The sequence below is a fragment of the Salvelinus alpinus genome, chromosome 29 (assembly GCF_045679555.1).
Source record: "Salvelinus alpinus chromosome 29, SLU_Salpinus.1, whole genome shotgun sequence".
In the NCBI taxonomy this organism is placed as follows: domain Eukaryota; kingdom Metazoa; phylum Chordata; class Actinopteri; order Salmoniformes; family Salmonidae; genus Salvelinus; species Salvelinus alpinus.
The window spans coordinates 45,201,383-45,214,104 of record NC_092114.1 but is presented as its reverse complement, the minus strand read 5'-3'; the positions used below and the strand labels follow the sequence as shown (position 1 = coordinate 45,214,104).

The 12,722-nt window shown below is 42.5% G+C and overlaps 1 protein-coding gene across 3 annotated transcripts in view; it reads right to left on the bottom strand.

Annotated features, from left to right (window-relative positions):
* chrna11 (cholinergic receptor, nicotinic, alpha 11) overlaps positions 1 to 12,722 on the bottom strand; it is a 50,647-nt gene that overhangs the window by 22,633 nt on the left and 15,292 nt on the right. Inside the window, exons 1-5 of one of the 3 annotated variants that reach the window (XM_071374734.1) lie at positions 9,036 to 9,709; positions 6,696 to 6,835; positions 6,430 to 6,495; positions 5,664 to 5,773; positions 5,468 to 5,547 (exon numbers count right to left, since the gene is read on the bottom strand). In XM_071374734.1, the coding sequence (XP_071230835.1) occupies positions 5,468 to 5,547; positions 5,664 to 5,773; positions 6,430 to 6,495; positions 6,696 to 6,835; positions 9,036 to 9,195 (556 nt within the window). In that variant the 5' untranslated portion in view covers positions 9,196 to 9,709. Of the gene's footprint in view, positions 1 to 5,467; positions 5,548 to 5,663; positions 5,774 to 6,429; positions 6,496 to 6,695; positions 6,836 to 9,035; positions 9,710 to 12,722 lie in introns of those variants that run through there. The other 2 variants (XM_071374735.1, XM_071374736.1) reach the window with 2 other exon arrangements.

Sequence of the window (12,722 nt, the reverse complement as noted above, 5' to 3'; positions counted from 1 at the left end):
TTTTTTGCCGTAAGATACGGTTGCAGAAACATTATGTACAAAATAAGTTACAAATAACACACACAAAAACCCACATAATAGCACAATTGGTTGGGCGCCCGTAAAACTGCTGCCATTTCTTCCGGCGCCATTTTGTTGGTTCCAGGTGGTGAAGTTAGGAAACAACAGCTCCACTTCGCTGACCCTCAACACCACAAGGGTGCGTGCTCAGCCCCCTCTGGTACTCCCGGTTCATTCACGACTGTGTGGCCATGCACGCCTCCAACTCAATCATCAAGTTTGCAGACGACACAACAGTAGTGGGCTTGACTACCAACAACGATGAGACAGCCTACAGGGAGGAGGTGAGGGCACTCGGAGTGTGGTGTCAGGAAAACAACCTCTCACTCAACATCAACAAAACAAAGGAGATGATTGTGGACTTCAGGAAACAGCAGAGGGAGCACCCCCCTATCCACATCGAAGGGACAGCAGTGGAGAAGGTGGAACGTTTTAAGTTCCTCGGTGTACACATCACAGACAAACTGAAATGGTCCACCCACACAGACAGTGTGGTGAAGAAGGCGCAACAGTGTCTCTTCAACCACAGGAGGCTGAAGAAATATGGCTTTTCACCCAAAACCCTGACAAACTTTTACAGATGCTCAATCGAGAGCATCCTGTTCGGGCTGTATCACAGCCTAGTATGGCAACTGCACCGCCCTCAACCGCAGAGCTCTCCAGAGGGTGGTGCGGTCTGCACAACGCATCACTGGGGGCAAACTACCTGCCCTCCACACCTACAGCACCCGATGTCACAGGAAGGCCAAAAATATCATCAAGGACAACAACCACCCGAGCCACTGCCTGTTCACCCCGCTACCATCCAGAAGGCGAGGTCAGTACAGGTGCATCAATGCTGGAACCGAAAGACTGAAAAACAGCTTCTATCTCAAGGCCATCAGACTGCTAAACAGCAATCACTAACTCAGAGAGGCTGCTGCCCAATCACTAGTCACTTTAAACAATGCCACTTTAAATAATGCCACTTTAATAATGTTTACATGTCTTACATTACTCATATTATATGAATACTGTATTTTATACCATCTATTGCACATCCCGCTCGGCCTATGCCGCTAGGCCATCGCTCATCCATATATACAGTGGGGAGAACAAGTATTTGATACACTGCCGATTTTGCAGGTTTTCCTACTTACAAAGCATGTAGAGGTCTGTCATTTTTATCATAGGTACACTTCAACTGTGAGAGACGGAATCTAAAACAAAAATCCAGAAAATCACATTGTATGATTTTTAAATAATTAATTTGCATTTTATTGCATGACATAAGTATTTGATCACCTACGAACCAGTAAGAATTCCGGCTCTCACAGACCTGTTAGTTTTTCTTTAAGAAGCCCTCCTGTTCTCCACTCATTACCTGTATTAACTGCACCTGTTTGAACTCGTTACCTGTATAAAAGACACCTGTCCACACACTCAATCAAACAGATTCCAACCTCTCCACAATGGCCAAGACCAGAGAGCTGTGTAAGGACATCAGGGATAAAATTGTAGACCTGCACAAGGCTGGGATGGGCTACAGGACAATAGGCAAGCAGCTTGGTGAGAAGGAAACAACTGTTGGCGCAATTATTAGAAAATGGAAGAAGTTCAAGATGACGGTCAATCACCCTCGGTCTGGGGCTCCATGCAAGATTTCACCTCGTGGGGCATCAATGATCATGAGGAAGGTGAGGGATCAGCCCAGAACTACACGGCAGGACCTGGTCAATGACCTGAAGAGAGCTGGGACCACAGTCTCAAAGAAAACCATTAGTAACACACTACGCCGTCATGGATTAAAATCCTGCAGCGCACGCAAGGTCCCCCTGCTTAAGCCAGTGCATGTCCAGGCCCGTCTGAAGTTTGCCAATGACCATCTGGATGATCCAGAGGAGGAATGGGAGAAGGTCATGTGGTCTGATGAGACAAAAATAGAGCTTTTTGGTCTAACTCCACTCGCCGTGTTTGGAGGAAGAAGAAGGATGAGTACAACCCCAAGAATACCATCCCAACCGTGAAGCATGGAGGTGGAAACATCATTCTTTGGGGATGCTTTTCTGCAAAGGGGACAGGACGACTGCACCGTATTGAGGGGAGGATGGATGGGGCCATGTATCGCGAGATCTTGGCCAACAACCTCCTTCCCTCAGTAAGAGCATTGAAGATGGGTCGTGGCTGGGTCTTCCAGCATGACAACGACACGAAGCACACAGCCATGGCAACTAAGGAGTGGCTCCGTAAGAAGCATCTCAAGGTCCTGGAGTGGCCTAGCCAGTCTCCAGACCTGAACCCAATAGAAAATCTTTGGAGGGAGCTGAAAGTCCGTATTGCCCAGCGACAGCCCCGAAACCTGAAGGATCTGGAGAAGATCTGTAGGGAGGAGTGGGCCAAAATCCCTGCTGCAGTGTGTGCAAACCTAGTCAAGAACTACAGGAAACGTATGATCTCTGTAATTGCAAACAAAGGTTTATGTACCAAATATTAAGTTCTGCTTTTCTGATGTATCAAATACTTATGTCATGCAATAAAATGCAAATTAATTACTTAAAAATCATACAATGTGATTTTCTGGATTTTTGTTTTAGATTCCGTCTCTCATAGTTGAAGTGTACCTATGATAAAAATTACAGACCTCTACATGCTTTGTAAGTAGGAAAACCTGCAAAATCGGCAGTGTATCAAATACTTGTTCTCCCCACTGTATATATATATAGATATATATATACAGTTGAAGTCGGAAGTTCACATACACCTTAGCCAAATACATTTAAACTCAGTTTTTCACAATTCCTGACATTTAATCCTAGTAAAAATGCCCTGTATTAGGTCAGTTAGGATCACCACTTTATTTGAAGAATGTGAAATGTCAGAATAATAGTTGAGAGAATGATTTATTTCAGCTTTTATTTCTTTCATCACATTCCCAGTGGGTCAGAAGTTTACATACACTTAATTAGTATTTGGTAGTATTGCCTTTAAATTGTTTAACGTGGGTCAAACGTTTTGGGTAGCCTTCCACAAGCTTCCCACAATAAGTTGGGTGAATTTTGGCTCATTCCTCCTGACAAAGCTGGTGTAACTGAGTCAGGTTTCTAGGCCTCCTTGCTCGCACATGCTTTTTCAGTTCTGCCCACAAATGTTCTATGGGATTGAGGTCAGGGCTTTGTGATGGCCTACCATGACTTTGTTCTCATTAAGCCATTTTGACACAACTTTTGAAGTATGCTTGGGGTCATTGTCCATTTGGAAGACCCATTTGCGACCAAGCTTAACTTGGGGGGGGGGGGGGGAGAATGAGAGAGGAATTAGTCAGGTCTGCCATGACCTGACTATGCTTTCACCATGCGCGTTCACATGAGGAGGATCTCTGTTCCATCGCTCATCTGAAGTCAATGTAATTCTCCGGTTGGAACGTTATTCAAGATTTATGTTAACAACATTCTAAAGATTGATTCAATACATCGTTTGACATGTTTCTACTGACTGTTACGGAACTTTTGGTCACGTTTTAGTGAACGCGCATTGTGACTTTGTAATTGTTTACCAAATGCGCTAACCAAAGTAGCTAATTGGACATAAATAACGGACATTATCGAACAAATCAAGCATTTATTGTGGACCTGGGATTCCTGGGAGTGCATTCTGATGAAGATCATCAAAGGTAAGGGAATATTTATCATGTACTTTCTGGTTTCTGTTGACTCCAACATGGCGGCTAATTTGACTATAGTTCTGAGCGCCATCTCAGATTATTGCATGGTTTGCTTTTTCCGTAAAGTTTTTTTGAAATCTGACACAGCGGTTGCATTAAGGAGAGGTATATCTATAATTCCATGTGTATTATGTGTATTATCATCTACATTTATGATGAGTATTTCTGTTGAATAGATGTGGCTATGCACTATCACTGGATGTTTTTGGAACTAGTGAACGTAACACGCCAATGTAAACTCAGATTTTTTTATATAAATATGAACTTTATCAAACAAAACATACATGTATTGTGTAACATGAAGTCCTATGAGTGTCTCATTTTATCTCTATTTGTGCTTTTTGTTACTCCTCTCTTTGTCTGGAAAAATAGCTGTGCTTATTCTGTGGCTTGGTGGTGACCTAACATAATCGTTTGTGGTGCTTTCGACTGAAAAGCATATTTGAAATCGGACACTTTGGTGGGATTAACAACAAGATTACCTTTAAAATGGTATAAGACACATGTATGTCTGAGGAATTTTAATTATGAGATTTCTGTTGTTTTGAATTTGGCGCCCTGCACTTTCACTGGCTGTTGTCATATCATCCCGTTACGGGATTGCAGCCATAAGAAGTTAACTTCCTGACTGATGTCTTGAGATGTTGCTTCAATATATCCACATAATTTTCCTCCCTCATGAAGCCATCTATTTTGTGAAGTGCACCAGTCCCTCTTGCAGCAAAGCACCCCTACAACATGATGCTGCCACCCCCGTGCTTCACGGTTGGGATGGTATTCTTCGGCTTGCAAGCCTCCCCCTTTTTTCTCCAAACATAACGATGGTCATTATGGCCAAACAGTTCTATTTTTGTTTCATCAGACCAAAGGACATTTCTCCAAAAAGTACGATCTTTGTCCCCATTTGCAGTGGCAAACCGTAGTCTGGCTTTTTTTATGGCGGTTTTGGAACAGTGGCTTCTTCCTTGCTGAGCGGCCTTTCAGGTTATGCCGATATAGGACTCATTTTACTGTGGATAGAGATACTTTTGTACCTGTTTCCTCCAGGATCTTCACAAGATCCTTTGCTGTTGTTCTGGGATTGATTTGCACTTTTCGCACCAAAGTACGTTCATCTCTAGGAGACAGAATGCGTGTCCTTCCTGAGCGGTATGGCGGCTGCATGATCCCATGGTGTTTACACTTGCGTACTATTGTTTGTACAGATGAACGTGGTACCTTCAGGCATTTGGAACTTGCTCTCAAGGATGAACCAGACTTGTGGAGGTCTACAATTTTTATTTTCCATGATGTCAAGCAAAGAGGCACTGAGGTACACCTCCAATTGACTCAAATGATGTCAATTAGCCAATCAGAAGCTTATAAAGCCATGACATCATTTTCTGGAATTTTCCAAGCTGTTTAAAGGCACAGTCAACTTAGTGTATGTAAACTTCTGACCCACTGAAATTGTGATACAGTGAATTATAAGTGAAATAATCTGTCTGTAAACAATTGTTGGAAAAATTACTTGTGTCATGCACAAAGTAGACGTCCTAACCGATTTACCAAAACTATAGTTGTTAACAAGAAATTTGTGGAGTGGTTGAAAAACGAGTTTTAATGACTCCAACCTAAGTGTATGTAAACTTCCGACTTCAACTGTGTATATATATATATATATAAATAAAAACAGAGTGGGAAAGAGAAAAAGAGAAAGGGACTCACCTGGAGGGAGATACTCTGCGAAGCCACTGGAGTTAACCAGCACATTGGTCTTGAAGGTAGAGTCAAAGTCATCGTCTGCACTGAGAAAGGAGAAAGGAAAGGGTGGATCGAACTCTAAACTGTAGTGTTTTAAAGCAGAAAACGCATGCATGTAAATGTGATGCATGACGACGTGATATGACTATAGGTGTATTACCTGTTATAGAGGAGGATGTCTGGCGTCCACACCTGGTCAGTTGTGAACCGAAGGTTTTTCACTCCAGGGTATTCAGATTGGTTCCACTGAAGATAATGATCAAACCAGCTCTGGAAGACAGACTCAAACTGGATATATTGGACAAGGCAATTGAATTCAACATGAACGGAATATACACTGAGTGTACAAAACATTAAGGACACCTTCCTAATATTGAGTTGCACCCCCCACTTTTGCCCTCAGAACAGCCTCAATTCATTGGGGCATGGACTCTACAAGGTGTCGAAAGCATTCCACAGGGCTGCTGACCCATGTCAACTCCAATGCTTCCCACAATTGTGTCAAGTTGGCTGGACGTCCTTTGGGTGGTGGACCACTTGATATTCATGGGAAACTGTTGAGCATGAAAAACCCAGCAGCGTTGCAGTTCTTGATACAAACTGGTATGCCTGGCACTTACTACCATACCACGTTCAAAGGCACTTAAATCTTGTGTCTTGCCCAATCACCGTCTGAATGGCACACATACACAATCCATGTCTCAATTGTCTCAAATCTTTAAAATCCTCTCCTCACCTTTATCTACACTGATTGAAGTTGATTTAACAAGTGACATCAATAAGGGATCACCTTATTTCACCTGGATTCACGTGGTCAGTCTATGTCATGGAAAGAGCAGGTGTTCTTAATGTTTTGTTCACTCAGTGTATAACAGAAGGTCCCCTGAGATACATTCACTCTCACTTCGACAGCTGTATACTCTTACTTGAAGCTGTGCTGTGCTTACCATCCGAAGCCAGATGTTAGTGGTGACGACCTGATTCTTCTCATCCTGTAAGATGTGAATCTTTTTAAGTAAATTCTTATTCTGAGGACCTGGTGTATATTGAGAGACTTGACTCAAAGAATTTAAAAATGTAAAAATAGGTGCAGTGGATGATTTACTTTCACAGACAGGCAGGTGGGCACAGGTATAGACAAAGGCTCAGACAGATAAAATAACGTAAATGTAATCTGAACATTGATCCCTACCACATCCATGATCTGCATCAGACTGATAGAGAAGAAGACGGTGAGGGAGTGTGAATCGTTGCCCACCGGCCTCTCCATACGATTGTAGTCCTTCAGTAGGTTCTTCAACAGGGTCCTCTGGTGAGGGCCCTGCACCGACACTGAGAGAAGAACGGAGGAGCGGGAGATGGAAGGAAAAGGAGAGCAGGAGATTTCAGAAGAGAGGTGACAGACACAGAAGGTATCAAAAAGCTGTATACAAGTAACCTATTCCAGACTGGTCTGCACTTTTTAAAGTTTGAATGGCATTTCTAGCTTAAACGGTTGAAGATAACGGTGGTAGCGACCGGAATTTTTCCCATTCAAGTCTATGGCTCCTGAAATGCATTCAGATTTATGCAAATATGGCTGTAGTGGGAAAAGTCTCATTAGTATCGAAACGTTTTTTTCAAGCAACAGTACCAGGACCAGTCTGCATGCTATAAAGTTGTTTTGGTGTTGGTAGCTTTAACGGTTGCGTATCCAAATACTTCCCATTCAAGCTTATTGAGCTTTTATGCACATTTGAAACAGTCATAGTTCAAAAAGTGTAAATGGTATTAAAAAGCTGTTGACAAGCACACCATTTCAGACTGGTCAGCACATTTTAAAGTTCGAACGATGCAAAGTTTTACCACGTTAAGCTATGGCCATTGAAATGCATTGGGATTCATGCAAATGTTGTTATGGTGTGAAACGTATCGGTAGTATCAACAAGTTTCTTTCAAGCACACTGTGGGACAGTCAGCCTGCACGTTGTAAAGCTGTTTTGGTATTGGCAGCTTTTATGGGACCGGAAGGAGAATAATAATAAGTATGAACCGTTTCTAAAGTTGTGCTTTGCTTTCAGCAAGCACACCTAATTAATGAATAATAAAAGCAGTTTTGTGTAAAACCCCTGAAGCACTAAAAATGTATGTAGTGTGAATCATTAAATAAGGCATGCTAAGGATTTGTTTCAAGAAAGTATTATGTGACTCATCTAGAAATGTAGATTTTTACTGACGATTGTATCTTCGATGCGTTTCTGTTTTATTACTCAAATTAGGAGGACGAGCTGAAAGTAATGGTGGGAATGGAATTAATGGAATGGTATCGAACACATCAAACATGGTTTCCATCAGTTTGATTCCATTCCAGCCATTATTATGAGCCGTCCTCCCCTCAGCAGCCTCCTGTGCTTTCAACCACTGTAGGACCACCATCTTGCACTGCATTAGAACTTGCGTTATGATGTATTACTGCTGTGTATGCTTCTAACTCAAGTCTGTGGGTTTTAAATATTTTTGAGGTCGACTTAGCATCTTTTGTCAGCATCTAGCTATTGTGTATGGTTTTGGCAGCTGTATTTGCTTTTATCTTTTAACCTCATAGGCCCATAACTGTAGCTGTTATGTTGCCCGATATGTGTGTTGCTGTTGTGTGTCATTTCAGATCCATTTGGTGTACAAACAGACGTTAAGAGCGCTTTCAGTGGTCTGTGTACTTCAAGCTGTTGCTATTATCCTTTACCACTGTGTCAATAGCCAAAGGAGAATCAGATATCACCGGGAAAGTATCAAGAATCTCTACAAAAGGTTACGGTCTGGAAATTATTTACGGTTTTGCATTGAGAGGAAAGTTCACTGTCTCTTTACCTAATTCCAGGGCAAGTAGCCTCTGATATACTGTAGTGACACCTTTTTAATTTTCCTTAGTAACCTACCTCTTCCTCTGCTTACAGCGCATCTACTCTCTCTGCTACAGAAACGTGTCCATAACAGGATAACAAGGAAGCAAGATCGAACCAGATCTATAATGGTGTTCAATTGAAATGACGTGAACGCCATTGACAATTGTCTGTCCCCTGCTGGTTCAATCCCATAAATACTGCACTTTCTGCCAACAGAGATTTGGAGAAAATAGAGGGGACAGAGTGAGGGATCAAGGTTTTTACATTTACGATTGCAGCATAAAATCCTTCCCTAGTAAAGCATTTATCCCATTCTCTCTCAATTTATAAACCGACTCTCTTTCTTTTTATGTCTGTCCCCGCGATAAACAACATGTATTTTACATTGAGCACCACGTCACATCAAGCTCTAAATAACAGATGTAGACTACTGTATTAACTATGCACACAGGTAGGCATGTACACACAGACAAACATAAAACAAGAGCACAAACACTGACAGAACACAAAAAAACTCACACACAAATACACAGACACTTCTCATTCGTCCTCTCCTCCTTTACAGTGATATTTTCCTAGTCTTTCCCTCTGGCTTTGTAACTCTAATCTTTCAATGTAGTCAGAGAGAGTAAATAGAGAGGCAGACCTACCCTGGACCAAAGCAGAGAATCCACAGAGAACCAGAACCACAGAGCACCACATTTCTAATGGATAGGGATCGGAGAAGAGTGCAGCTGAGACAGGGATAAGAGGAGAAGAGGAACGGACAGGAAGGTTGGATTCAGAGGCTGGAATATCCCTGATTTGCATCCACAAAGCATTAGAAGGAATGAATAATTGAATCAGAGAGAGAAAGACAGAGATATGGGTGGCAGGCAGTGAGGTACGGAGCCTAAGTTTGCACACGCCGTCTGGAAAAATGCAGTGAATGAGTGGAGGAAAAAAACAACAGATTCTACACAAGCCAGCCCCCACCTCTCTCTGTTGCTCTCTCTCTCCTTATCCCCCCTCCCTTACCGTGTCCCTCTGCTTCCCTGGGAGGTGGAGTCTAGAAGGAAACCGTGAGAGGAAATAAGGGATGTGGAAGAGTGGAAAAAGAGAGGAGGGGGAGCCTCAACTGACCTTTTTGCGAAAAATAGTCCTACCTGATTGATTTGTGTCAACATCTTAATTGACAACATTACCGAATATTTGTATCTATTCCATTAGTTCCGTGTGTGTACAAACATTCCTCTTGGGTCCAATCTCCAGATTTGTCTGTGCTGCACAGTGATATACACAGTCTACTGGAGCAGAGAACTGATGGAGAGGAGAACTAGTCTGTGTGAGTGAGAGAGGTGATAGATAGGTGAGTGATTTGGCTGGGTTGTGTGTGGTGTGGTGGGGAAGTAGCTCTGTCAATGAGGGGGGCAGGGGGGGGGGGGGGGTTGAATCAGCAGGAGGGGTGGACTTGTCTAATTGAGAAAGTGCTGGGCTCTGCATGGGGGCCCAGGAATGTGCATAGTTAGACTCCACTCCTCATTCGTCCTCATGTAGTGCTGATGCAGGGAAGAGGAGAGAAACAGAGAGGGAAAGAAAGAGGGACTGTAGAATAGAATATCCTATTACTTCTGCTGCCTTTCGCTATCCATGGCTTATGGGGAGTTGTCAGGCCTCTCCTGTGCCCTAGAGGCACATATTCACGCATGGGTGCACACAATGATGAATGGCCCGTAGAATGGGGGGAGGAAAGCATCGGTATCGGTTAAGTAAAGAAAACTGCACCAAGCATGAAACAACAAGGATATACAGGTAACTGCCAAAATAAAGGAAACACCAACATAAACTGTCTTAATTGGGCATTGGGCCATGACGAGCCACCCGAACAGCTTCAATGCACCTTGGCATAGATTCTACAAGTGTCTTAAACCATACGACACCATTCTTCCACAAAAACAATCCATGTTTTTGGTGGTGGAAAGTGCTGTCTCAGGCGCCCCTCCAGAATCTCCCGTAACTGTTTCAATTGTGTTGAGATCTGATGACTGAGACACACACACACACCATTTAAACCCCCTATGTTCTTTTGAGACCCCTCTTTCAAAGTTACTGAGATCTCTTCTAGCCATGGTATCCAAAATAATGGGAAACAGGGCATTTTTATACATGACCCTAAGCATGATGGGATGTTTTCATTTAAATTGCTTAATTAACTTAGGAACCACACCTGTGTGGAAGCACCTGCTTTCAATATACCTTGTATCCCTGATGTTGTCAAGTATTTCCTTTATTTTAGCAGTTCCCTGTATGGTGCACAACTGTAATAGGCCATGTAAGAAGAGTCCTGTTGAATCTACAAACCTACATCATTAGAATGTGTACAGAATTAACTAAAGTCTGATTTAAAATATGGTGTCAAATATGGTGCCTGTCCTATTACGCACTATTGTATTGTGCCAAAATCAAAACATGACGCCTCATAAAAATATGCGTGTCAGCCACTAGGGTGTGGGTGACATCTGGTGGTTTGTACAAAAACTACATTCAGGGTAAAGATAACTATTTCTGACCAACCTGTAATGAGGGGAGGGGAGAGGAGGGTGGTAATGAGGAAGAGGAGAAGATCAAGAGAATGATAAAGAATATGAAAACAATGAGTAGCGGCATTTGTAAAACAATTGCTCATGAAAAATAACAATTGATATGGAAGCTGAATAAATAAAATCATTTTCATTATGAAGATTACGATGGCTATCATGATGAAGAACACGTGGATGCTGCTGGCGATGATTTCACTAGGGAAGAATAGTTAATCCCATTGATTACTGAGTGCTACCCGGCCTCTCACAATGGAACCATGGCTACGTCTCAAATTTCACCCCAATTCCTATGTAGTGCACTACGTTTGACCAGGGCCCATAGGGCTCTGGTCAAAGGTAGTGCACAATATAGGGAATAGGGTGCCGTTTGGGACACACTCAATTAGTCATTGCGCTGTGTGTTTTTAATTACTCTCTTGATTGGATTAGGGCATTATACTACGCTGACGACTCCCACTTAATAGGGTATTATTAACAAGTATATTATCATACAGTTGAAGTCGGAAGTTTACATACACTTAGGTTGGAGTCATTAAAACTTGTTTTTCAACCACTCCACAAATTTCTTGTTAACAAACTATAGTTTTGACACGTCGGTTAGGACATCTACTTTGTGCATGACACAAGTAATTTTTCCAACAATTGTTTACAGACAGATTATTTCACTTATAATTCACTGTATCACAATTCCAGTGGGTCAGAAGTTTACATACACTAAGTTGACTGTGCCTTTAAACAGCTTGGAAAATTCCAGAAAATTATGTCATGGCTTTAGAAGCTTCTGATAGGCTAATTGGCATAATTTGAGTCAATTGGAGGTGTACCTGGGATGTATTTCAAAGCCTACCTTCAAACTCAGTGCCTCTTTGCTTGACATCATGGAAAAAAGAAAAAAAAAAGAAAAAAAACCCTCCACAAGTCTGGTTCATCCTTGGGAGCAATTTCCAAACACCTGAAGGTACCACGTTCATCTGTACAAACAATAGTACGCAAGTATAAACACCATGGGACCACGCAGCCGTCATATGTCTAAGGAAGGAAATGTGTTCTGTCTCCTAGAGATGAACGTACTTTGGTGCGAAAAGTGCAAATCAGTCCTAAAACGACAGCAAAGGACCTTGTGAAGATCCTGGAGGAAACGGGTACAAAAGTATCTATATCCACAGTAAAACAAGTCCTATATCAACATAACCTGAAAGGCCGCTCAGCAAGGAAGAAGCCACCGCTCCAAAACCGCCATAAAAAAGCCAGACTCCGGTTCGCAACTGCACATGGGGACAAAGATCGTACTTTTTGGAGAAATGTCCTCTGGTCTGATGAAACAAAAATATAATTTTTGGCCATAATGACCATCGTTATGTTTGGAGAAAAAAGGGGGAGGCTTGCAAGCCGAAGAACACCATCCCAACCGTGAAGCACAGGGGTGGCAGCATCATGTTGTGGGGGTGCTTTGTTGCTGCAGGAGGGACTGGTGCACTTCACAAAATAGATGGCATCATGAGGGAGGAAAATTATGTGGATATATTGAAGCAACATCTCAAGACAACAGTCAGGAAGTTAAAGCTTGGTTGCAAATGGGTCTTCCAAATGGACAATGACCCCAAGCATACTTCCAAAGTTGTGGCAAAATGGCTCAAGGACAACAAAGTCAAGGTATTGGAGTGGCCATCACAAAGCCCTGACCTCAAACCTATAGAAAAGGTGTGGGCATAACTGAAAAAGCGCAGGAAGGCCTAAAAACCTGACTCAGCTACACCA